The sequence below is a fragment of the Pristiophorus japonicus genome, chromosome 7, assembly GCF_044704955.1.
Source record: "Pristiophorus japonicus isolate sPriJap1 chromosome 7, sPriJap1.hap1, whole genome shotgun sequence".
NCBI classification, from domain to species: Eukaryota; Metazoa; Chordata; class Chondrichthyes; family Pristiophoridae; genus Pristiophorus; species Pristiophorus japonicus.
Window position 1 is genome coordinate 151,676,260 of NC_091983.1, and position 26,507 is coordinate 151,702,766.

The window sequence follows — 26,507 nt, forward strand, 5'->3', positions numbered from 1 at the left end:
GTATGCAAGAAAATACTTGCATTTTAATTTCTTTGAGTTCATAGAGTTCAGCAAAGACATGATACAAATCACATTGAGAAAGCAAAATGAAAATACACAATATCCTGACATAAGTTAGCAATAGGGTAAATGATTTGCTGCAGAAAAGAAAAAGCCAAAAATCGCAACAGCGGGTGCCTTCTTCTTCTCTCCCTCAAGACACTGTATGCGGATGCCTCACAGTCTCTCCACTCACTACGCTGCTCCTAAGCGCCCTTTCTGGCCCTTCACTGCCCTCAGGACTGTGTGCGCAAAACTGCAGTCGTCAAGTTGCACTACATATGATAAACATGGAAATTAGTAGGATAATGTACCATAACACATCGTGTGCTGTAGTTAACATCAAGGTTGAAAAAGAACTAGCTTATTGTTGGTGCTCAAGTAACCAAAAATCCCCACAATAATTAAATTTAGAACACATCAACACCCAAAAGTATACAGAAATCGAGATTGACTATTTATTGTTAAAACAATCACCGCTGAACAAAATCCTGTAACGTTGGCATTGCTATCTTGAAACTTGATATACAAACATAAATTTTAAATGTCCTAAAATCAAAACAGATCTTCGAATAATCATTGTAATGGGAGAAAGACCAGAATGACTAAAGAAGAGACGGAATAAAATAGAGTAGGTATGAGAGGGTATTATCCAGATTTCAAGTAAATAGTTTGAAACAATGTATGTCAAAAGTTACACTGATGGACAAGATTTCAAAAATTACTTGTATGGCATACTTGAGTGATGATGAGAATATCAGTCAGCACACCAATGCACTATATTTAAAAATGGTGGTTCTTTGTTAGTTTACAATTTATTTTTCCAGCTTCAAAAGGTTGCCCATCCCTGATGTAGCAGATATCCAGCAAACATAAATCAGTCTGATCAGTCTGTTTAAATTAATATGGCAGCATTTTTGTAGGAGAACTGGATTAACTCGTTCCCTTCCCTATAATTTGACGGTGGAGCCACCACTGGATTCCGATTGATAGGCGCCATTGTCTTTTCCATCACCTCTTTCTGACATGAAATCTGATTGCTCTTCAACTCTATTTTTTACTGCATGCAGTGCATAATTTACGCTAGCATTCGTAATCCAACTCCAGGAGCCAAATAGGGGATTATACAGCATTCCGTTAACAGTCTCTACTGTGAATCCACCTGAAAGACATAAAAGGAAAAACAAGCAAAGCATTTAAAGAAAAGCATCTGTTTTATTTATTTACTACTTTAAAAAAGCTCTGTCTTCACTTTCACAAAATACAAAAATATTGATCAATTATTTTTTCTTTCAATAATATAAGATGCAGTTGATGTTTACCATAACATTACCAGTTTATTGTTTGTGTTGCTGAACAGCTGAGAGATCATCTTGTATGATGCATAGAATTGAACAACAAACTAAGCACACAGCAAAGACAGGCTCCCCCATTTTAGAGTAGTTTTATACAAAAGGACATTTTTTTTTAAATCACCTCACGGTTCCAAAAACAACTGCTTGATTTTAATGTTTTGGTATGCCAAAATTACTATCATTCGTTTTCAGCTACTATTTTCAGTTCATTTCTCAGAAATTCCAAGTATTTGCTAAGTACTCTTCACTCTCAGCAAAATCAAACCCCTTCCTAAAATCACAAGTATTCGGATAAATATTATGAAAGAAGAAAGAGCACAAGCTTATTATTTGTTCATCTGCAGTTAATTTCAGACGAACAAGCACATCACGTGCCTTTCTGCTCTTTTTTTTAATTATTGTAATTTTGGCCATGACGCAAAAAGACAACGACAACCAGGCAACAGGGGAGGGATGTTGGAGGAAGAAGAAGGGAGCAAAAATCATCACCTAATGGTTGGCTTAAAAGTGTCAGAGACCTGGATCAGGTTTTAACATCTGCCTGACCTAAGGGAATGGAAGTAAAAACGTTTTTTTTATTAAAAAAGGAGAAAAATAATTGAGGTAACTAGGATTATTTTGTTATTGATATTTTACATTTGCAGTATATAGTGCCATGGCTCTCTTGCTCTTGTGCTACAATGAGCTGGATTACCGTAGCATAGCCCCCTGCCATCCCTGCTCTGCACAAGTTTCTTTATACCATTCATTGTAGATCACCTGGCGTGCTTACAATTTTTAATTATTACTTTAAAAAAAAACTTTCATTTGTCAAAATATTTCAGCTAAAGCGTTCATGCTGGACTGTGTTGTGTAACTAGTTGAATGATAATACATGAATAATTTGATTTACTTTTAAAATTACATTCCCAAAGTAAAATGCATTTACCTCTGAACAAATTCAAAGTAAAATATTGCTTGCCCTTTTTCCTATATAAAAATATAACTAACAGATAAAAATCCATATTACTCACTGGACACTAGTAGTCTCTCCAGCTCTTCAGGGCTGATGAACTTTTCCCATTCATGTGTCCCTTTTGGTACAATTCTTAATATCTGCTCAGCTGCTACGATTGCCAGTACATAAGACAGGGATGTTTTGTTAATTGTCGTTATAAACAGTGATCCTCCAGGCTGTGAGAGAGAATAACTGATTTCAGATAGTCTGTGAACTGGACACCACACCAATATAATCAGCTTCATTATATTTTTTCTGCTCAACTCGGTGTCTGACATGTAGAAAACATTTTGCTTCTAGTTCAAACTACTGAGGAATCTACATCCACCTTTCTGTTTACCCAATATTGGGTGCACACTGTAGGAACATATCCCACTTACCTGCCTAGAGAGCTCGGGTGCAGGTTGGTCGAACTAAAGCTCAAGGATGCCGAGTATGCGCAGCTAAATCAGCTAAAACCATGCGACTTACCAGAGCAGATCACTAGTAAATATCCTACCCATGAGAGTTTTAGTCTGAGCTAAGTGGAGAAAATCGCTTCCTCACTGACTGGCTCACTGCCTATGTTGATCATCAACATTGTCCTGTAGATCTGTCTGTCTCATGAACAGACCTTAGGACAGAAGGTCATAGAAACATTATTACGTCTGTCATGGAGGCCGACTCGGTTCCAAAATTCAACACCCAGAGACGCGGCCTACATCCCCCACCCCTGTTAGACAATGGGTATGTGCAGATACGAATCATCATTAGGTACCTGAAGCTCACAGGCAGCACAGCTCAACATAAAATGTGCAAATGCATTGCATCATTTAACTGTATGCTATAGCAAGGTTTTCAAATATAATATACAAAAGGGGGAGGGGAGCGTACTAGTTTTTCTACATGGCGATTCATAATATGAAGAAATCAACTGCCGCTTGTAACACTAAATCTTTTTAGCCACTAAACACTAACTATTGGGGAAATTCATGCAAGTTATGAAGGGCTTCATTGTAAAGGCTTAACCTCTCAGAAAGAGGCGGTAAAATACTATTTCTATAATGCGTAGCTTCTTGAACCATCATATTTTGTAGCCTGACCAAAAAATAATTTCTGCAACACAATTGAAACCAGCCTATTCAGTCCTGCTCAGAACACTTCAGAAACTTGCAATGACCCATGCATAAAAATACTGCAAAATATCATGCGGAAATCATATTTTACTCACCATGTTAGTGAAATTTAAATGTAATTCAAATTGGTTTACAAAAAGAGATTCTAGAATGTTCTTAAACAGAGATCACAACAGACGTTCACTAACAAGGAGAAGACCCTCAAGTTAAAACAGTATCATTTCTAACATTCAAAAAAAAAACATTGTTCTTTGGATGTGGATGATGGTAATGTTGCCCATCTCTACTTTCCTCGAGTTAATGTTGGTGGAGCTTCTCCTTAAACTGCTGAAATTCTGGTGCTAATCGTGCTCGCACAATGATGTCAACTAGGAATTCCAGAAATTTGACCTAGTGATGAAGGAACGACATTGTACATACAATTCGGATGGCATGTCATTTGGAGAGGAACTTGGAGACAATCATGTTCCCAAGATCTTGCTGCTCTTGTCCTTCTTGGTGGTAGACGTTGCAGAGCTGGGGATGCCAACAAAGTAAGCTTGGTGAGTTGGTAGTGTATCCTACAAATAGTACATACTGCAGCCACAGTGCACCAGTGGGAGAGAGAGTAAATACTTAGTACAGTGGCGGGACACTGATCAAGCAGACTGCTTTGTCCTATATGGTATTAAAAACATAAGAACATAAGAAATAGGAGCAGAAGTAGGCCATTTGGCCCCTTGAGCCTGCTCTGTCATTCAATAAGATCATGGCTGATCTGATCATGGACTCATCGCCACTTCTCTGCCTGCTCCCCATAACCCTTTACTCCCTTATCACTCAAAAATCTGTCAATCTCCGCCTTAAATATACTAAATGACCCAGCCTCCACAGCTCTCTGGGGCAGAAAATTCCATAGATTTACAACCCTCAGAGAAGAAATTTCTCCTCATCTCTGTTTTAAATGGGCAGTCCCTTATTCTAAGACTATGTCCCTTTGTTTTAGTTTCCCCCATGAGTGGAAATATCCTCTTTGCATCCACCTTGTCGAGACCCTTCATTATCTTATATGTTTCAATAAGATCATGTCTCATTCTTCTGAACTCCAATGTGTATAGGCCCAACCTACTCAACCTATCTTCATAAGTCAACCCCCTCAACTCCAGAATCAACCTAGTGAACCTTCTCTGAACAGCCTCCAATGCAAGTATATCCTTCCTTAAATAGAGACCAAAACTGTACACAGTACTCCAGGTGTGGTCTCACCAATACCCTGTACAGTTGTAGCAGGACTTCTCTGCTTTTATACTCTATTTCCCTTGCAATAAAGGCCAACATTCCAATTGCCTTCCTGATTACTAACTTTTGCACAAGGACCCCCAGGTCTCTCTGTACTGCAGCACTTTACAATTTTTCTCCATTTAAATTATAATTTGCTTTTCTATTATTTCTGCCAAAGTGGATAACTTCACATTTCCCACATTATACTCCATCTGCCAAATGTTTGCCCACTTACTTAGCCTGTCTATATCCCTTTGCAGATTTTGTGTGCCCTCCTCACAATTTGCTTTCCCACCCATCTTTGTATCAGCAGCAAACTTGGCTACATTACACTTGGTCCTTCATCCAAGTCATTAATATAGATTGCAAATAGTTGAGGACCCAGCACCGATTCCTGCAGCACCCCACTAGTCACTGTTTGCCAACCGGAAAATTACCCATTTATTCCGACTCTCTGTTTTGTGTTAACCAATCCTCTATCCATGCTAATATATTACCCCCAACCCAGTGAGCTTTTATCTTGTGCAGTAACCTCTTATGTGGCACCTTATCGAATACCTTCTGGAAATCCAACTACACCACATCCACTGGTTCCCCCTTAGCCATCCTGCTAGTTACATCCTCAAAGTATTCCAGCAAATTTGTCAAACCTGATTTCCCTTTCATAAACCATTAAGCTTAAAGTGTTATTGTAATGCACCCATCACAATCCTAACAGATGATGGAGGGTCTTTGTGGGGTCAGGGGGTGAGCCACTCATCGTAGAGTATACAGGCTCTGCCCAGTTTTGTTTTTATGGCTGGTCCAGTTAAGTTTCTAGTCAATGGTGACTGCCAGGATGTTGACTGTAGGGAACTCTGTAATGGTGGCATCATTGAAGGTCAGGGGGAAGATGCTTGGAACTTTTCCTGAAGGAGGTGGTCATTGCCTGGCACTTACGTAGTGCGAATGTTACCTGCCATTTGTCAGCCCAAGTCTGAATGTTGTCCAGGTCCTGTTACTGGCTGCTTATCAGAGGAGTTATGAATGAAGCTGTACGCTGAAATCAGCCCCACTCCTGACCTTGGGACGAAAGATCATTGATGAAACAGTTGAAAATTGTTGGTCTGAGGATGCTGACTTAAGGAACTCCTGCAGCGATGTCCTGGAACTGTAATATTGGCCTCCAACAACCACAATCAATTTCCTTTGCATCAGGTATGACTCTAGCCACTGATTGTTATATTTGGTCATTTTGGCCATTTCACCTCGGAGGGATTTCAGATTTATATGATGATGCTATTAAGGTAAATACAGTTTACAAGGGATTAAATCTACACAACACAGTCTGTTTCTGGGAACACTGATTAGTTCTAGGCAAAGCGGCATTCTTGCATACCACGCAAGTCAGAGACGCACAAGTAAGAGACAATGAGGTTTGTTAACACATTCCAGAGAGGAGGTTGCAAACAGTATTATAATGACCTCTCCTTTCAGAGCACAATGTGAGTTCCTGTATATGCCACATGTGGCGTTTCAAATTTGAGTTAGCAGACTTAAATAGCAAGTTAACACGCTAATCCCCAGGCATGGAGTGCTGGGGGGGGGGGGTCAGGGGTTAAGTCTTTGCCTGCCTGTCCAGTTGGAATACAGCATGGACTGAGAAAACTAGAATGGCAGTCAGTGAGAGAGAACTCCTCACCCAAGGTACAGTCGACTAGTTTCAGACATCTGCTAGCAAATGTGAATTAGCCCACTAACAGAGATAGCGTGGCATGCTGTTATTTTCAAAGTTACAAGGGGTTTTATGAAAAGATTGAAATTCACTGTAAACTTTATGATTGTTCACAGATGTCAGCTGTGGCTCAGTGGGTAGCACACTCGCCTCTGAGTCAGAAGGTCGTGGGTTCAAGTCCCACAAAAATCTAGGCTGACACTCCAGTGCAGTGCTGCGGGAGTGGTGACTGAGACGCCGTCTTTCAGAGGAGATATTAAGCCGAGGCCCTGTCTCATCACTCAGGTGTGGGCAAAAGATCCCATGGCACTATTTAGAAGAGCAGGGAAGTTATCCCCGGTGTCCTGGCCAATATTTAACCTTCAATCAATATAACAAAAACAGTTTATCTGGTCATTGTCACATTGCTGTTTGTGGGAGCTTGCTGTGCGCTAATTAGCTGCCGCATTTCCCACATTACAACAGTGACTACTCCAAAAGTACTTCATTGGCTGTAAAGCACTTGGAGATGTCCAGTGGTCATGAAAGGTGCTATATAAATGCAAGTCTGTCTTTCTTTCTTTCATATGGCATGTTTAATGTTTTACAATTGGCCTGATCTTACTAGAGTGTACATCAGTCTGCTTTCCGAAGGATGGGAGAAATGCACATGGGGCTTGTGTGAGATTACAGTATACAGTACACACAGGAGTTTCACTGTTATGACTTGATATTGGGCAGTAAAGGTAAACTCCTAATCGTAAGAGGTGCAGGATCAATTTACGGAAGAGACTGGTGACGGTGGACTGAGGGAATACCGAGTGCAGACCTAAAATCTGTAACACCGATTGATATTTGAATAAGTTGGGGCTCTTGTAAATTTGACTCTTAAAGAATGCCTGAATAACCCACACTGCAGTACATAATGACCAAGTGGATTTATATTCACAAGAAATATTTTAACATACCCATCCACTTATCAAAGTTAAATCAATTAAACCAATAATTATTTTGCCAGAGTAATGAAATGAAGATTTACATTCATGAACCCCTGTGGTGAAGTCAACATCACAGCTAAAATTGATCCTGTCCTCCAGCAACAACTGCTGGAGAATGATCAGGAACGTGAACCTTGACCAATTGTTCCCTGACTAACGCAGGGCCACTGAAATCAGTTTGGAGCACGCCTACCACTAAAACCAGCTCTGGTAACAAAAACTGAGGAATCAAATAAAAACTGAGGAATCAAATCAGGGACCTTCCTAACCTGCATAATTCACAGCCATTCAGAAAAATATAGAGAGTAAAATTTATACTGTAGTGCAAAAGAACATGCCAAATATTGGTTTAGGACATTCATGAGTAACTTTGTTCATTATGGCATCACATCCCAGTTTCTTGGAGTTATGTGTTATAATTTAATGCCGCATAAGAGCCAGGCAATGACCATCTCCAATAAGAAATAGTCTAACCACCTCCCCTTGACATTCAATGGCATTACCTTCATCAAATCCCCCACCATCAACACCCTGGCGATCACCATTGACCATAAACTTAACTGGACCATCTGCAGAAATACTGTGACTACAAGAGGTCAGAGGCTGGGTATTTTGTGGCAAGTGGCTCACGTCCTGACTCCCAAAAGCCTTTCCACCATCTACAAGGCACAAGTCAAGAGTGTGAAGGAATACTCTTCACTTGCCTGGATGAGTGCAGCTCCAACAACACTTAAGAAGCTCGACACCATCCAAGCCAAAGCAGTTCCTTGATCGGCACCCCATCCACCATCTTAAACATTAATTCCCTCCACCACAACGTGGCTGCAGTATGCATCATCTACAAGATGCATGGTAGCAACTTGCAAAGACTTCTTCGACAGCACCTCTCAAACCCACAACCTCTACCACCTAGAAGAGCATGGGCAGCAGGTGCATAGGAACATCACCTCCAAGCTGCCCCACCAAGTCACACTCCATCTTGACTTGGAAATATATTGCTGTTCCTTCAATGTCACTGTGTCAAAATCCTGGAGCTACCTACCCAACAGCACTGTGGGAGTACTGTAATACAATTTGAATCACACACCAAATATTGTTGCAATCAGTCTTCCCTGTAAAGTGTGCAGCCCCGCGCACTGTTCTGGGACACCCACGCAGCCGGCTTGCCGGCATTTCAATGTAGAAACTGTGCCTGAATGGTCCGCGTAGCCCCCAAGGGCCAAAGAAAATTGCAGGAACATAGGTTCCAATGTAGTCCTTTTATTGTGTTAGACCAAGTCTTTGACACATGCAATGTCTCCAAGCAGTAGACATACAAGAGAAATAAATGCAATTACCCCAATTTTCCTCTGGGTAGAGACGTAAGTGTCGATCCTTTCAATCCTGACTCTCTCTACAAATTGTTAAGGCACTGTCTTTGATTCATTATGACATGATAAGTGTTAATGTAAACAAGACGTCCAGAAATGAGACAGTTCCTATTAACTTCTACATGCCAACCTGCTTACCATCTGGGATGTAACTAATTATCCCAAGCCGATAGTGTTGAGATAAGGAAACGGGACAATCTTGGCTACCTCATTTCACCATGTGGCAACAAAAGTCAACAAGCATGAACCACACATCCTGTACTTTCAGCAGAAGCTAAACAGCAGTCAGCTAAATTGTACCCTGACACATTAAACCCTAAAGCAGCTTGGGAATGAACTACTCTCAACATTTAATTAATTCTAGCTACTGTACAAATGTACACGCCATTAATAACTAAAAAGAAAGCAAAAGTCTTAATGAGATTAAACTAAATCCTAAACCTGCATATATATCTATACACGACTAGGGTAACTTACAGTACGTTCATCACAGACTGCAAAGGTTCAAGAAGGCAACTCAACGGCAATATGGGATGGGCAATAAATGCTGGCCTTGCCAGTGATGCCAACATCCTGTGAATAAATAAAATTTGAATTTTTTTTGAAACCTTACCGTTAACACTTGTGCAGCATATTGGATAAATGTTTCCACATCACTAACATGCTCCACAACTTCAGAGGCTACAACAGCATCAAATGTTCCAGTTGCTTCAGTTGCCATTTCCTCCAGAGAGCAGGCAGTATACTGTATTTGCTCTTGCAGGCCTGGATCAAATGATCGGTGTACCTCCGCTGTTCTGATATTGTCTTCCAAAGGATCAATTCCAGCAACCATTGCTCCAAGTCTACCAAGTGGCTAATTGAGTAAAAAGTAAAATCACCAAATGTCTGAATAGTGAGAGAAAATACAATCACTATTTTATAACTAAGTATGAAAGAAACTGAAGCAAAATCACAATGATTTACATTTAGCAAAGTGCTTTTTTCTTAAGGGAATAGATTGAACCCATTGAATCTGTTCAAAATTGTCACAGGGAAGAGAGGGTCACGCTCGGGAAAGGAAAGGGGCCCAGCCAATTTAGATTGAAATATTTTACACATATGGCAGTGAATGTGTGGAACAGACTATCTGAGGAGGCAGATACTGTGGAAATTTTTACAGGAGAATTGGATAGATATTTGAGGGAGTGAGTAACTGAGGGTATTTTTTTTTATATATAAATCAAACCCAATGGACTGCTGTGCCTTTTCCCATCATGCACTTTCCCATGTACCCATGTAACTGCGCAGTGCCTTAGGACACTTTGTCTATGGTACTAGCGCTATATAGAAGCGGGATATTGTTAGTAAAATGTTCTCTAATTTGTCAGTCATTATCACAGGTCTTTAGTGTACCTCACTTAGTAGTCCTCCTCCACAGCCAACATCTAAAATTCGGAAGCCATGAAGAGGACATCCTAATTGCTGTTTTTCACTATATGTCAACAACGTATCTCTGGAAAAGATCAGGGAAAGAAAAAATTATTACCCATACAGGTATAGAGCATGTTCCTAGAAGGCACCCTTAAAGTGCTACAATGGGAGAAAAGAAAGAAAGCCTTGAGTATGCGGTGTTCAATTCTGACAGTATGTTCAACCCTAGGAAAAAGTTTTAGTTTTAGGCATAAATAAAATATGTTTAAAATCAAAAATGCAATAGCTTTCACTTAAAAAAATTAAAACCACTATTCAGATTTTAAAAAAATGTTTTGACATTAAAACCAGGGCATTAAGCTGTCCAATGAATATTCCTGGAACATTATAGGAGAGTTAATAAAACTGGGACAATCTTGGTAAGATGATGATGTCTAGTCTGCATGATTTATGGCTTGAAAATTCAGAGCTTATTATAGAACTGAATAAAAACAGAACATGCTAGAAGCAGGTCCATTTGCACTGAAGATAGGAAAGATAGGTTAGCTTAGACTTGCCATGAACCCAATAAATACACAAATGCTCACAAGTATGCAGTGCTCTGGGGATGTTTTTGTTTATACAGTACAACACTAGCATATAAAACATAAACCATACATCATAGTTTTAGAAACCAGCGTATTGGAATCAATAGAGCTTCATAGTACACTTTCAATACTATTAGAGATTTTGCATCCACTTCAAACATATAAATATAGTTTAAAATCTATCAGCGTTAAGTGTCAAGTGATAAACAATGTACTAGTTCTAAATGGCAAATCAAATCAGGATATTATTATTTTGGTGGCTTTTCATCCAGTGGGCTGGATTTTCAGCTTTTTGTGATTTCGCCCGTTTCCGGACGCAAATCACGGCGAAATCAAAAATTTTGCGCCGGTTTGTGTTAGCGCAAGAGCGTGCAACTTTCACCAAATGAAAGTTCACAAGGAACGTTAGCACTAACTCTGGCATTGCATCACAGAATTTGTGTACCACAGCCAAAAGTTCTGGCACTTAAAAAAAAATGTTTTTAAATCGGCCATTCTGCACATGCGCAATTTTTTTTTTTTCTTCCTGTGCTTCTGGTCTGCTGTCCGATCACAAGCGCAAATGCAGGGCGCGGCTGTGCGCATGCGCAGTATACCCGGGGCTGAATCAGCCATTTTAAAATTGGATTTTGATCATGGAGGAGGAGGATAGCACACAGCATGCCAGGTGATTTAGCCAAGAGGCTAACAAAGCTCTCGTGGGGGCTGTGAAGAGAAGATGGCAGGAATTACATCGGAGGGGTGGATCGAGAGCCCCGTCATCCATTTTTAATAGAATATGGAGGGAAATCGCTGAGGAGGTCTCTGTCTCAGACACAGTGGCCAGGAGTGGGAAACATTGCCGAAAAAAGTTTAATGATCTTTCGAGGGTCGTTAGAGTGCATCAATAAAAATTGTACTCTTTCATTATTTCAATTATAAATCGGACACTATTTGTTCTCATGCTTTTGGTGCCTGTCAGTAGTCTGTGGGTGTTCTCACGCTGTTGCTGTCTCTCAGCAGTCTGTGGGTTGCCTCCTAAAATGCACGACTCATAGGTAGGCTTAGTTTGGCACCCTATTTGCCATGAATGATCTTTACGCATTATTAAGATTGCTTTCTGAGATCTCACAAGATGTTTCCGCACTTCGATGTCCTCTTAATGAACCACGTGCAACTTCCAAGGCCATTAAACAGAGGACTGTATTACATTCAGACAGTATGGTACTAGTGCTTTGGTGGCTGTCTGTGTGTGCCACAAGAGCAGATGGGCCCTCTGGTAACCATTCCCATTTTCATCGCTGCAGGTAAAGAAGTTCCATAACCACCGCGAGCAGGTGAGGACAGGTGGCGGTCCGCCTCAGATCCTGCCACTCACCGACCTCGAGGAGCGAGTGGCAGACCTCATCGGCGTCTCAGGTCGGGCAACTGCCACTGGGGCCGCTGACCCCTGCTTGGATACTGAAGGTAAGTCCTGCACACTCCCTAGGCTGAGTTGAGGCAATGTGATGCAGTATCTCCAGACTAGGGTTGGGGCAATGTCATGCAGTGTCTGTTGATTAGGGTTAGGGCAATGTCATGCAGTGGCCCTGGACTAGATATAATTGGAGTAGTGGTGGACCTTCAAATGAGCTTGTGCTATGCGACCTTCCTCATGTCACCCTGCCCCCTGCCTGCTGCTAACCACTCGTCTGTTGCTTTCTACTTCCAGAGTTCAGAGATCAGCCGACACCCCTCTTTTACCACTGTCAATCACCTCGTCCGATGTAACTTTCTTGGGATTTCAGACCTCGGAGGCGCCTGGGACTAGTGGCGTGCAGCAACGCAGTTCTGGGGTCGAATCCCATATGCCATCTCTCCGGAGGCTGAGTCAGCAAAGTCAGTCTGCTGACAGACAGGTAGACATGGAACTGGAAATGGTGGGACTGTCCAGGGAGAGCTTCCAGCTCACCCATCACCTCCTTGATGTCTTCGGTAGGATTCCCGCAACCATAGAAAGTCTCACTGTGACCATTACGGAGGTAGGATCGCAGATTGTTGGTGCGAGCCATGAAAGCGACGAGACCATCAGTGCCCTCATGAGTCTGGTGGCCTCCAGCAGTAACACTGGAGTCCCGGAGAGTGTGGCGCAAAGCCTTGCGGAATATGGTGCATCACAGGCACAAACTCTGCTTCAGCTTGGGCAGGTGATGCAGTCCATAAACGCTCCCGCCATTCTCTCTGCGTTCCCCAGTGTCACACCCAGACCCACACCACCTGTGACTGTCGACGCCGATGATGAGGCTCGCCAGTCAGAAGCCGGGCCTTCCACGCCACGAGCTGGTCCAGCGCATCCCCAGAGTCTCTCCCCCCAACACAGCAGCACTCTGGCAGCCTTACTGCTCGCCATCTTGGTGCCACTTTGAGTAGGAGCAGCAGGCAAGGGAGGGGGATAAAAGAGCCAGTGGTAAAAGATAGTGGGGCAGGGGTTGCTGCATTATGTTGTTGTTGAATAATCACACTGGTGGATGCAGATAATTTGTTATTTTATTAAAGTTTCAAAATTAAGTTAAGTTATAAAAGATTACATTTCATAAATTATTTTGTTCACCTTAACCATTCCTATGTAACGTTTCATTTGCAGAATAAGGAGGGAGAATAGTCAACATGGTGGGATAAAGTGGCCAGGCAATGGTCAAATGGTTCACTCTTCAAGCAAAGCTTTCAATTATGAGCTGCTGACATAAGGCTTTTGCAGCGGCAAAATTTCCATGATGCCTCCTCTGTGGTTGTGGTGGCATGGGTTCCTCACCAGGCTCCTCTTCCTCCTCCCCCCTCTCGCTCTCCTGAGGTGGTCCTGCAGTCCCAATTGGCAAATCCTGTCCCCTCATGATGGCTAAGTTGTGCAGCATGCAGCACACCACAATGAACTCAGAGACCTGCTGAGGAGAGTATTGTAGGAAGCCTCCAGAGTGGTTCAGGCATCCGAAGTGCTGATGGAGCACGCCAATTGTCTGTTCGATGATGTTGTGTGTGAAGGCACGGCTCTCATTATAGCGATGCTCGGCTTCTGTCTGAGGGTTCCGGACACGGGGCTCGAGGGCTGGTGGTCATGAGCCAGGTGGCAAGGCCGTAACCTTTGTCCCCGAGCACCAGCTCTGGCCTTGTGGTTGATGCTGGAACAGGCATGAGACACTGCTCTCATGCAAGATGAAAGTATCATGGATGCCCCCTGGATATTGGGCATTGACTGCCATGATGCGCTGATTATGGTCGCAGACAATCTGTACAATCATGGAGTGAAATCCCTTTCGCTTTTGGTAAACCTCTAGATTCTGTAAAGGTGCTCGCAGGACAATGTGCGTGCAATGAAGGGCACCCTGAACCTTGGGAAAGCCAACAAATCATCCAAAACCTACAGCCCTCTCACTTTGGGTCTCCTTAGTCAATGGGAAGTTTATGAACTCCATCCTGTGTGTGTACAGTGCAGTAATCACTTGGCGAATGCAGCAATGTGTGCAGCGAAATGGAGCGCATGTCCCCTGCTGATGCCTGAAAGGAGCCGGAGGCATAGAAGGCAAGTGCCAGTCACCGTCACCTCGACGGGCAGTGCAGTCCTGTTGCCGCTGGTAGGCCTGCCTGCATGAGCTGGCATATCTCTGTCAGCACTTCTTTTTGGAAGCGCAGCCTTCTAATGAAGTGCCTCAGAGAGCTGCAGGTATGAGCGATGCTCCCTGTAAACCAATGGGGGAGGGGTAAGGCCTCCTCACCATACGTCTGCAACCTCTTCTATTACATTGAAAATTATCAATAAGCCTTCTTCCAGCTCAATGCTGTATAAATATTACAGCCAGGATTAATGACTGACATAGAATGGTCTCCATCTTTTAAACAATGTCCTTAAAAACAAACTATAAACTCACATAAACTTCACAATCGAAACTATGCAGTAACACAGTGTTCTTCTCCCAATGCTTTTAATCACTCAGAATTCCGACTTTCTCCTCCGTTTTCAAGATGGTGCGCCCTGGGTGCGACTGCTTTTTGCTGGCGGGTTCCCAGGCGAACGGTAAATTGGGCGATATGCTTGAAAGTTTCACCCGGGGCACTAGTGCAGCGATGCATGACGATTTACGTCAACCAGATGGTCAAAACAGCAGGTGGGCGCTAAGTTTTAGCACCGCCACAAAACCATTGGTGAAAATTCCAACCCGCCCAGGGGCGCAAGTGAGCCGAAAATCCAGCCCAATACCTTTGCCGTCACACAACCTCATTAAATTGAAAGGTTGGAGTCACCTTTATCAATGCTATCAGCTCACTGTGGTATAAAAGTGTTAGATTCGTATCCATGGCATTTAGTTCCACAAGATTACAAGACAGGCTCAGATGAAGAAGGTTCTTCAGTCTATTGGATCTCATCCTTCTAAGTTACCAGCTCTATTGTCCTTCAATTATAGGATCTAGCTGTGTCTTAAAATTAGTTCAGTGTCCTGGTCTCATCCACCCTTCTTGGGATTTGTTCCAGTGTTGATCACTGTGTAAATAGAAGCTATAATGTATATGATGGGAAATGTTATTTGTATAGTTAATCAGATAGGTAACAAATCAGAATGGCAACTGAAGTTAGTTAAAAAAGTTGATTAAGTTCCTTCCTTTTCCCAACTCTCCTCCAAACACCAGATAAATGCTGGTTAGGGTGGAACCCATTTAAGAATTTATAAAGCTCACTGCTGAGGTGAGACAGAGACAAGTCTCATCCAAGAGAGAAGTTACCACCCCATTCTCTTCTTGTCATTATTTCAAAAACATTATTTCACAAAAAACATATTTGTAAACAAAATAACAAAAAGATTTTCCAAACACAAAATGTGATGATATAAATCTCACTGAAGCACATCATTACTGTGTACTCATGTGACAAATTAACCTACCCCTCTTCTCCAACATCAAATAATAATTCATGTGCTAGATAATTTTTCCAGTCTCCTTAAATGTCACAAATTCTAAAATCAACCAATATGTTTTTAACCACATGTGGTGAACTGAAATGTTACCGTACCGGATAAAAGGAACACGGAGATCGTTCAAAGCATGTAGTACTGCAAATTCTCCATTTCTATCCCACCATTTTTGTGACAAGGCCTGAAACTTCTTCATTTCACCAGGTTCCACAGTTGTCTTCGATGTGCTGTACATCCTAATGAAGCTGAGAAACAAATCAAAAGTAAATAATGTATCTCACAACTGCTTCAAAAATGAAAAAGTTTACTTACCAGATAACATTTAAAGTTAGACATTGTAAAAACCTTTTTGTTGGAAAATCTTGCAGAGCTTTTCAGGTCAGTCTTATTGACAAGCAGCTCTTTTAAATTTTGTCCAGCTTAAGATCAATTTAGAGTACGTGATATTTCACATGGAAAATGACATTTATAGTAAAAAGGTCATATGTATATTGCTGTTAATTTCATATAGTTTGTATGCATTTTCTTTTGAAAAACCAAGGTGCTTGCCTGATCAAGCTTAAGCAGAGATAAATTTTTTTGAGAGCACTCCTTGATAAGCTACATACCTCTTCCCTCCCCCACCCCGGAGGTAGCAGGGGGCAGTGGGAAAGGGGGAAGGGTGAAGAGATGGTGGCTTGGTTCCTTGGAATACAATCATTCAAAGGACGCGGCGAGCACATATAGGCCTAATGTCAGTTTCTCATCCCAAATATATTAATGCAAAAAAGTGTTCACTTTTCTTAGTGGTAGGTACCATTCTCATTCCAAGTCAGAAGTTTGTGTGTTCAAGTCCCACTCCAACACATAATATCAGCTGATACTCCAGTGCAACCTTTTGGATGAAACGCTAAACCGAGGTCCCCTTCACCTGTTCAGGTGGATGTAAAAGATCCTATGGTATATTTTCAAAGAGTCGTCGAGAGTTCTCCAGTTGTCCTGGCCAACATTCATCCCTCACCCAAAAACATCAAAACAGATTGTTTGTGGCAGCTTGCCGTGCAGAAACGGATTGCTACCTTTGTTAACAAAACAGTAATTGCAATTCAAAAGTAATTCATTCCATGTGAAATATCCTGTGGATGTGAAAGGCACTATATAAAAGGCACTTTTAAATGATTTTTCATTTTGTTTTAATAGTGACAAAGTCTTTTCGTCTGGAACAATCTTTAAACTCCCTTCTCTCAACTTTTTCCACTTCTCCAAAACTTGCAACTACGATGCTGCCTTCAAACACTTGCCTCATATATCCACTGTTAGTTTTTGCCTATTTCAAGTGCTTTGGGACGATTTATTAGCTTAAGGACACTATATAAAATGTAAGCAGTTGCTGAATCCTTTAATGCGCGAGGCTATGAATAAATTATCCCACTAAAATTCACTTTCGAAACTTGGCAAACATTTAAGAAATGCCCCTTGTGAAACTACAGTGCATCGCGAGAAAACAAAATCACAAATATTTCCATCGCCACTTCTCACCGGCTGGCGGCCCTGCAGCTTTGCGGTGTGTGCGCGCTGCTGCAGCCGCTGCCTCTCGCGGCCGCCACTGGCGTTGGGAACGGGGGCAGCGTCGGCACCGGGTTCCAGGCACAGAACGCAGCCCGGAGAGCGCGCTCCGAAACCCCGGAGCTGGACAATCTCCTCCTCGAGGCCACCTGCAGCTGCAGGAGCAGCGCCCGCGACATGATTATTGCTGTTACTCTGCTCACTCCCAGTGCAGCATTCGTCCCTCCGCGATTACAGTCCGGCGGAAGTACATGCATGCTGGCAACTCGATCCCTTTTCTTCTGCAGAAACGATTGTCGCGCATGAACCGTTTGCCTCGCACGTTCTCACATTGAAACCACTTCAAACTCTTCTTGCAATTAATTACTTCAGATGCAGCGACTATTAAGTAAGCGATCACGAACATACCCGTGGGAATTTTGATTTCCAATGAGTTGTTAAATAAATATATATATATGAAAGGAACATGACAAATGATTTTATTCTGTAAATACCCTTTTGTAAACGCTCTTCTTCCCCTGCACCTTGCGTGCCTCACCATTTCGCTATTCATAATCTAGGCTAAGACTCTAATGTAGCACTGACGGATTGCTGTATTGTCCAAAATGCCAACCTGGGCTGACATTAAAAATCCCTTGCCACTATTTGAAAATGAAAAAGAGCTCTGATGTCCTGGCCAACAGTCATCACTCGAAACAAACACCACCAAAAAGACCTGCTCATTAATCTCATTCCTACCTGTGAGAGTTCTTGTCACAACACATCTGCCACGTATGTGTTTACAGCAATGCACTGTATTTGAAAACACGTTAATTGTATTAAATATTTTGTGGTTTTAACACGATAAGACACAGTTTAAATGCAATTAATATTTATTTACCTTCAAACCAGGAGGTACCTGGAAGATGAGAAACAACTCCTATGAACTAAGGACGCTTTCGACCACTCAATTATGTCTCACTGTACAGTATAGGGCCACTGTACAGCAAAATTCTAAAGGGTCAAAGTGTAATAAAAAGGCAAGCATAAAAGCTCGGTGCCTCAATGCAAGGAGTATTCGGAACCCAGGAGAGGGCTCTGAGCTAGTTAGAGTGGGTGCGAGCTCAGATGAACAGGACCCCAAGAAAGAATGCAAAAGGCAGGAAACAACAGAGCAGAGTAGCACTGGGTTAAGTGTAAACCACAAGGTGATAGGAAGGGACAATATGTATGAATATAAAGGGGCTGCAGGAGGGGTCAAAACTAAAAATCATGCTTTAAAAACTAGTATTAAAACACTACCTAAACGCACGCAGCATTCGAAATAAAGTAAATGAGTTGACGGCACAAATCATTACAAATGGGTATGATTTGGTGGCCATTACAGAAACGTGGTTGCAGGATGGCCAAGACTGGGAATTAAACATACAGGGGTATCTGACAATTCGGAAAGATAGACAAGAAGGGAAAGGAGGTGGGGTAGCTCTGTTAATAAAGGATGATATCAGGGCAGTTGTGAGAGACGATTTTGGCTCTAATGAACAAAATGTTGAATCATTGTGGCTGGAGATTAGAGATAGTAAGGAGAAAAAGTCACTGGTGGACGTAGTTTATAGGCCCCCAAATAATAACTTCATGGTGGGGCGGGCAATAATCAAGGGAATAATGGAGGCATGTGAAAAAGGAATGGCAGTAATCATGAGGGATTTTAACCTACATATCGATTGGTCAAATCAAATCGCACGGGGTAGCCTTGAGGAGGAATTCATAGAATGCATATGGGATTGTTTCTTAGAACAGTATGTTACAGAACTTACAAGGGAGCAAGCTATCTTAGATCTGGTCCTGTGTAATGAGACAGGAATAATAAACGATCTCCTAGTAAAAGATCCTCTCAGAATGAGTGATCACAGTGGGATGAGGGCAGAGTTGGCTAAAGTAGACTGGAAACACAGACTAAACAGTGGCACAATTGAGGAACCGTGGAGGACGTTTAAGGAGCTCTTAGTGCTCAACAAAAATATATTCCAGTGAAAAAGAAGGGCGGTAAGAGAAGGGATAACCAGCCGTGGATAACCAAGGAAATAAAGGAGAGTATCAAATTAAAAACCAATGCGTATAAGGTGGCCAAGGTTAGTGGGAAACTAGAAGATTGGGAAAATTTTAAACGACAGCAAAGAATGACTAAGAAAGCAATAAAGAAAGGAAAGATAGATTACGAAAGTAAACTTGCACAAAACATAAAAACAGATAGTAAAAGCTTTTACCGATATATAAAATTGAAAAGAGTGACTAAAGTAAATGTTAGTCCCTTAGAAGATGAGAAGGGGGTTTTAATAATGGGAAATGTGGAAATGGCTGAGACCTTAAACAATTATTTTGCTTCGGTCTTCATAGTGGAAAACACAAAAACCATGCCAAAAATTGCCGGTCATGGGAATGTGGGAAGGGAGGACCTTGAGACAATCACTATCACTAGGGAAGTAGTGCTGGACAGGCTAATGGGACTCAAGGTAGACAAGTCCCCTGGTCCGGATGAAATGCATCCCAGGGTATTAAAAGAGATGGCGGAAGTTATAGCAGATGCATTCGTTATAATCTACCAAAATTCTCTGGACTCTGGGGAGATACCAGCGGATTGGAAAGCAGCTAATGTAACGCCTCTGTTTAAAAAAGGGGGCAGATAAAAGGCAGGTAACTATAGGCCGGTTAGTTTAACATCTGTTGTGGGGAAAATGCTTGAAGCTATCATTAAGGAAAAAATAGCGGGACATCTAGATAGGAATAGTGCAATCAAGCAGACGCAACATGGATTCATGAAGGGGAAATCATGTTTAACTAATTTACTGGAATTCTTTGAGGATATAACGAGCATGGTGGATAGAGGTGTACTAATGGATGTGGTGTATTTAGATTTCCAAAAGACATTCGATAAGGTGCCACACAAAAGGTTACTGCAGAAGATAAAGGTACACGGAGTCAGAGGAAATGTATGAGCATGGATCGAGAATTGGCTGGCGAACAGAAAACAGAGAGTCGGGATAAATGGGTCCTTTTCAGGTTGGAAATCGGTGGTTAGTGGTGTGCCAAAGGGATCGGTGCTGGGACCACAACTGTTTACAATATCCATAGATGACCTGGAAGAGGGGACAGAGTGTAGTGTAACAAAATTTGCAGATGACACAAAGATTAGTGGGAAAGCGGGTTGTGTAGAGGACACAGAAAGGCTGCAAAGAGATTTAGATAGGTTAAGCGAATGGGCTAAGGTTTGGCAGATGGAATACAATGTCGGAAAATGTGAGGTCATCCACCTTGGAAAAAAAAACAGTAAAAGGGAATATTATTTGAATGGGGAGAAATTACAACATGCTGCGGTGCAGAGGGACCTAGGGGTCCTTGTGCATGAATCCCAAAAAGTTAGTTTGCAGGTGCAGCAGGTAATCAGGAAGGCGAATGGAATGTTGGCCTTCATTGCGAGAGGGATGGAGTACAAAAGCAGTGAGGTCCTGCTGCAACTGTACAGGGTATTGATTGAGGCCGCACCTGGAGTACTGGGTGCAGTTTTGGTCACCTTACTTAAGGAAGGATATACTAGCTTTGGAGTGGGTACAGAGACGATTCACTAGGCTGATTCCGGAGATGAGAGGGTTACCTTATGATGATAGATTGAGTAGACTGGGTCTTTACTCGTTGGAGTTCAGAAGGATGAGGGGTGATCTTATAGAAACATTTAAAATAATGAAAGGGGTAGACAAGATAGAGGCAGAGAGGTTGTTTCCACTGGTCGGGGAGACTAGAACTAGGGGGCACAGCCTCAAAATACGGGGGAGCCAATTTAAAACCGAGTTGAGAAGGAATTTGTTCTCCCAGATGGTTGTGAATCTGTGGAATTCTCTGCCCAAGGAAGCAGTTGAGGCTAGCTCATTGAATGTATTCAAATCACAGATAGATAGATTTTTAACCAATAAGGGAATTAAGGGTTACGGGGAGCGGGCGGGTAAGTGGAGCTGAGTCCACGGCCAGATCAACCATAATCTTGTTGAATGGCGGAGTTGGCTCGAGGGGCTAGATGGCCTACTCCTGTTCCTAATTCTTATGTTCTTATGTTCTGTACAATCGGAAGGTCCATAACTTCAGATGGTGTTGGAATGTCATTTCACTGATGCATAGATCAGAAATGGTCAAAGCAATACCTAATCATAATTGCAGTAGCACTACATCAGAGGACAAACTTCTTCATGCTACTTTGTTGGCTTACTGGTCTGGGTTACTTACGCCTACTCAACAATAGGTAAAGAAAATTTGTTGTGCTCAGCAGGCTTCGATTACCTGCTATCTCTGGAGTTGACAGCCCAATCGGGAGTGATTGATACAGGGATTTTGGCTACCACACTCTTATTTTGAATGAAACATTTCGGTAGCTCATAGATTTAATAGGTCTTTGAGATCTGGGCGAGATCTACTACACTGGAGGATGTTCATGTGATCCCAGTATTTAAGGGAAAGAAATGGGACCCTGTTAATTTGACATTCGTTTTAGGGAGGATGCTGCAAGGGATTAAAAGTGATGATTGAATCACAACATGTTTCAGAAAATAGTGTCCTGCTTTACTAACCTGGTTTCTTTAATGAAGTAACTAAATTAGTGGATGATGGAAGCCTCATAGATATTGCATATACTTACTTCTAGAAAACTTTTGATGAAGTACTGCAAAATGACTACTGGGTAAGATTTCATTATATGGGACTGGTGGTCAAATGTTATGCTAGATAGGAAATTGATTGCAATTTTGTAAGCAGGGAATCTTCAATGGGGGTAGATCTGCATGTGGCCAGGTTATAACTGAAGTCCCCTGAGGTTCCAGATTAGGATCATTGCTGTTCACCATTTTCATAAACAATTTGGATGAGGCCATTAATGGAACCATTCCCAAGTCTGCAGGTGACATGAAAATGTACATGATACTTAGGAATTTAGATCAAATAAGCATGGTACAGGACAATTTAGATATGTTTGGTGAATGGATATCCTCCAGTGTGAAAAAAATAGTATGATACATTTGCATCTGCAAAACTCCAGGCACTTGCACACAATGCAGGAATACTTGTTAAAGGTGTAGAGCCAGTCAGGGACCGAAGGATCATAATTGATAAATGACAATGTTCACTACCAGTATGACAAGGCCATTGGAAAGGCAAATAGGGTTTTGGCTGTACTGCTAGATCGGTACAATATAACACTATATAGGGCTAGAAAATTGGTTCTCGGCGATTAATGTATTTTTTTCGCCAAAGTTATCGTTATCGCAACGCTATTGCTCTGAGGCCGTAAATTCAATGTTTAATTTGCGCAATGATAAAAATCGGCATTGCACAAGGATTCGTGGCGCAAACTGCGATCCTCGCCAACTTTAATCCGAGGCCAATACCACTGTGAGTTAGGCCTAGGGAGGGTGGAAAAAGACCTGAAAATAAATTGGAAAAAAGACGAAAAAAAAATTCAACAAAACATTTACAGGACACTTATCTCATCATCATAGGCAGTCCCTCAAAACGAGGATGACTTGCTTCCACGCCGAAAAGGGGTGAGTTCACAGGTGTTTCAATGAAGGAACTAATATTCCAGATCCCGAACTACATCTTGCAGGGAAGATGCCTGTGCTTGAATTTTTTTAACATGTGGTGGCCGTTGCACACCAGCCACCACACAGGCTTGACAGAGCTAAGTCTTGGTCCAAGACGACTGGAGACCAGCTCTGCTGCACAGACCTAGTGCGCACACAATTGCAGTGTGGGCTGGCCCGTGCTGCCTCTGGACCCTCGCTTCTTCTGGGCCCCGAACTCTCGCCTCTCCTGGGCCCCGATCACATCCCTCTACGAACTCTTGCCGCTCCTTCACCCTGACTTTGCCACTCCTGCTGTACCTGCCCGCACTGCAATCAGCCATCGCCCTACTGCAGCAGCACGCACTGCTCCTGGAAGTGGCGCGCCGCCGCACTCTGCTCCCTCTAATGGCCCCGGCCTGCTGATGGTCTTGCAGGCCATGACCGCGCCAATTTCCGACTTATCTAGCGAATCGCTGCAAAAGAATTAAAAAATAAAAACTTTAACTTACCTTTTTTGCAGGTCTTCATACTTACTGCCTATTATTATCATAATCATCATAGGCAGTCCCTCGAAATCTAAAAGTGAGTTCTCAGGTGACTGAACAGTCCAATATGGGAATTACAGTCTCTGTCACAGGTGAGACAGACAGTCGTTGGAGGAAAAGGTGGGTGGGGAGTCTGGTTTGATGCACGCTCCTTCCGCTGTCTGCGCTTGTTTTCTGTGTGCTCTCAGCGACGTGACTAGAGGTGCTCAGCACCCTCCCAGATGCTCTTCCTCCACTTAGAGTGGTCTTTGGCCATGGACTCCCAGATGTCAGTGGGGATGTTGCACTTTATCAAGGAGGCTTTGAGGGTGTCGTAAAATGTTTCCTCAGACCACCTGGGGCTCGCTTGCTGTGTAGGAGTTCCGAGTAGAGCTCTTGCTTTGAGAGTCTCGTGTCAGGCATGCGAACAATGTGGCCCACCCAATGGAACTGGTCAAGTGTGATCAGTGCTTCAATGCTGGGGATGTTGGCCTGATCAAGGACACTAACATTGGGCGTCTGTCCTCCCAGGGGATTTGCAGGATCTTGCGGAGACATCGCTGGAGGTATTTGTCCAGCGATTTGAGGTGTCTACTGTATATGGTCCACGTCTCTGAGCCATACAGGAGGGCAGGTATTACTACAGCCCTGTAGACCATAAGCTTGGTGCCAGATTTGAGGGCCTGATCTTCGAACACTCTGTTCCTCAGGCGGCCGAAGGCTGCGCTGGCGCACTGGAGGCGGTGTTGAACCTCGTCATCGATGTCTGCCCTTGTTGATAATAGGCTCCTGAGGTATGGAAAGTAGTCCACATTGTCCAGGGCCATGCCGTGGATCTTGATGACCGAGGCGTAGTGCTGTGTGGCGGGGTTAGGTTGGTGGAACATCTTTGTCTTATGGATGTTTAGTCCTATGCTTCCATACCCCTCAGTGAAGATGTTGATGATGACTTGGAGTTCAGCCTCTGCATGTGCGCAGACGCAAGCGTTGTCCGCGTACTTTAGTTCGACAACAGTGGATGGGATGGTCTTGGATCTGGCCTGGAGGCAACGAAGGTTGAACAGGTTCCCACTGGTTCTATAGCTTAGTTCCACTCCAGCTTGTTGAGTGTGAGGTGGAGCATTGCAGCGAGGAAGATCGAGAAGAGGGTTAGCGCGATGACGCAGTCCTGCTTGACCCCAGTCTGGATGTTGATTGGGTCTGTGGTGGATCCATTGGTCAGGATCACAGTTTGCATGTTGTTGTGGAGCAGGTGGAGAATGCCGACAAACTTTTGGGGGCAGCTGAAAGGTAGGAGGACGCTCCACAGACTCTTGCAGTTAACAGTGTCAAAGAAGGCCATGTACGAGGGTTGGTGCTGTTCCCTGCATTTCTCTTGCAGTTGTCGCGCTGTAAAGATCATGTCCGTTGTACCCCATAGTGGACGGAATCCGCACTGTGACTCTGAGGAAGAGCTCTTCAACCACAGGGAGAAGACGGTTGAGGAGGATTCTAGCGATGACTTTCCCAGTGGCTGACAACAGGGAGATTCCTCTGTAGTTGCCAGTCGGACTTGTCCCCTTTTTTAAAGGTGGTCACGATTACTGCATCTCTGAGACCTCCTGACATGCTCTCCTCCTTCCAGATGAGAGAGATGAGGTCATTCATTCGTGCCAATAGTGCCTCTCCACCATACTTTAGTACCTCAGTAGGGATTCCATCCGCTCCTGATGCCTTGTTGTTCTTGAGTTGACCGATGGCCTTTTCTACCTCGTGCAGGGCTGAGGTTTTGCTGAGATGGTAGCGGGTAGCATGCTGCGGGATGGAGTCGAGGACACTCGTGTCAAAGGCAGAGTCTCGATTAAGGAGATCTTCGAAGTGCTCCTTCGGGGTCCTGGCTGCCTCGGTGCTCTTGATGAGTGTCACCCTGTTCTTGGCCAGCAGTGGGATGGAGCCTTGGGTGCTTGCACTGTAGGTGGACTTGACTGCGGTGAAGAATCCTCGCACATCATGGCTGTCGGCCAGCTGCTGAATCTCCTGTGCTTTCTCCATCCACCATCTATTCTTTAGGTCATAGGTTTTTTGTTGGACCTTGGCCTCAAGCCGTCTGTTATGCTGCTTTGCTGCTCCCAAGTTGGGTTGTTATTTTAGATTCAGAAATGCCCTGCGCTTGTGATTTATTAGCTCTTGGATCTCCTGGTCATTCTCATCAAACCAGTCCTGGTGTTTCCTGGTTGAGTGACCAAGTGTCTCTTCGCAGGCACTGGTTATGGGGGCCTGGAGGCCAGACCAAGCGCTGTGGGCACTCTGCGTCTCGGAGTCATCAAGGGTTGCCAGGTTAGCAGTGAGGTGCTGGCTGTATAGGGCTCTCTTAACTGTGTCTTTGAGTGCCCTGGCGTTTAATTTTCTGTTGCACTGCTTCTGTTGCCATCGCCGCTTTGGGGCTATATTGATGTTGATGACGGAACGGATTAGGCGGTGGATCCACGGGCTGCAACGCAGCTTTTTTCTTGGTGATTTTTTTTGTCCGAAATATGAGTGCATTCAGAGCCAAGCTTTTGGTGAAAACGATATTTTGAGTCTTGCACAGCAGCGCTCCTCTCTCCAGCGGTAATTGAAAAGCGCCGCCGCAAAACTTCTCCGAATTTCCGCCAACCAGGATTTTTGCCAAAAAAGATGAAATAGCACCAAAAATGCGGTCACAAAATCGCCAAATTTCGAGCCCCAAGGATACTAACGGCTTTACAAGGCCTTTGTATGGCTACATATGGAGCATTTTTCCAGTTTTGGTTCCCATATATGGCAGGAGATAATGAGGATTGTGGCTAAAATGATACCCAATCTTAGGACTCTCAGCTAGCAGGAATTTCCCAGCGTTTGTAAAGTTCTATGACTGGAGGAAGGAGTTGATTTATTATGGCTAACTAAAGAAGTTAAGGATAGTATTAGATTAAAAGAGGCTTATAATATTATGGAGAATAGTAAGTAGTAAACCTGAGGCTTGGTAGAGCTTTACAAACTGTTATGTATGCAATAAAGGTTCAAACTGGGTACTGTTTAACTAAGCAAGGTACAATCTTGCTTCTGCTTTATTTTGGCCCAAAGGGCCTGACTCACAAAATGGCTGG

The 26,507-nt window shown here is 43.1% G+C and overlaps 2 protein-coding genes across 2 annotated transcripts in view; both read right to left on the reverse strand.

Moving 5' to 3' along the window:
- The window catches only part of faxcb (failed axon connections homolog, metaxin like GST domain containing b), a 151,060-nt gene extending 135,164 nt beyond the window's left edge, over positions 1–15,896 (reverse strand). Inside the window, exon 1 of the mRNA XM_070884486.1 lies at positions 15,845–15,896. The gene's annotated coding sequence lies outside the window, so the exon portion shown is untranslated. The remainder of the gene's footprint in view (positions 1–15,844) is intronic.
- coq3 (coenzyme Q3 methyltransferase) lies at positions 42–17,521 on the reverse strand. The gene is made up of 6 exons (XM_070884487.1): positions 17,265–17,521; positions 15,845–15,991; positions 10,223–10,322; positions 9,441–9,683; positions 2,408–2,567; positions 42–1,201 (listed from the first exon to the last, which is right to left on the reverse strand). Exons 1-6 carry the CDS (start codon positions 17,468–17,470, stop codon positions 990–992), a joined length of 1,068 nt encoding a protein of 355 aa, XP_070740588.1. The 5' UTR covers positions 17,471–17,521; the 3' UTR covers positions 42–989.
- Positions 17,522–26,507: the final 8,986 nt, after the last annotated feature.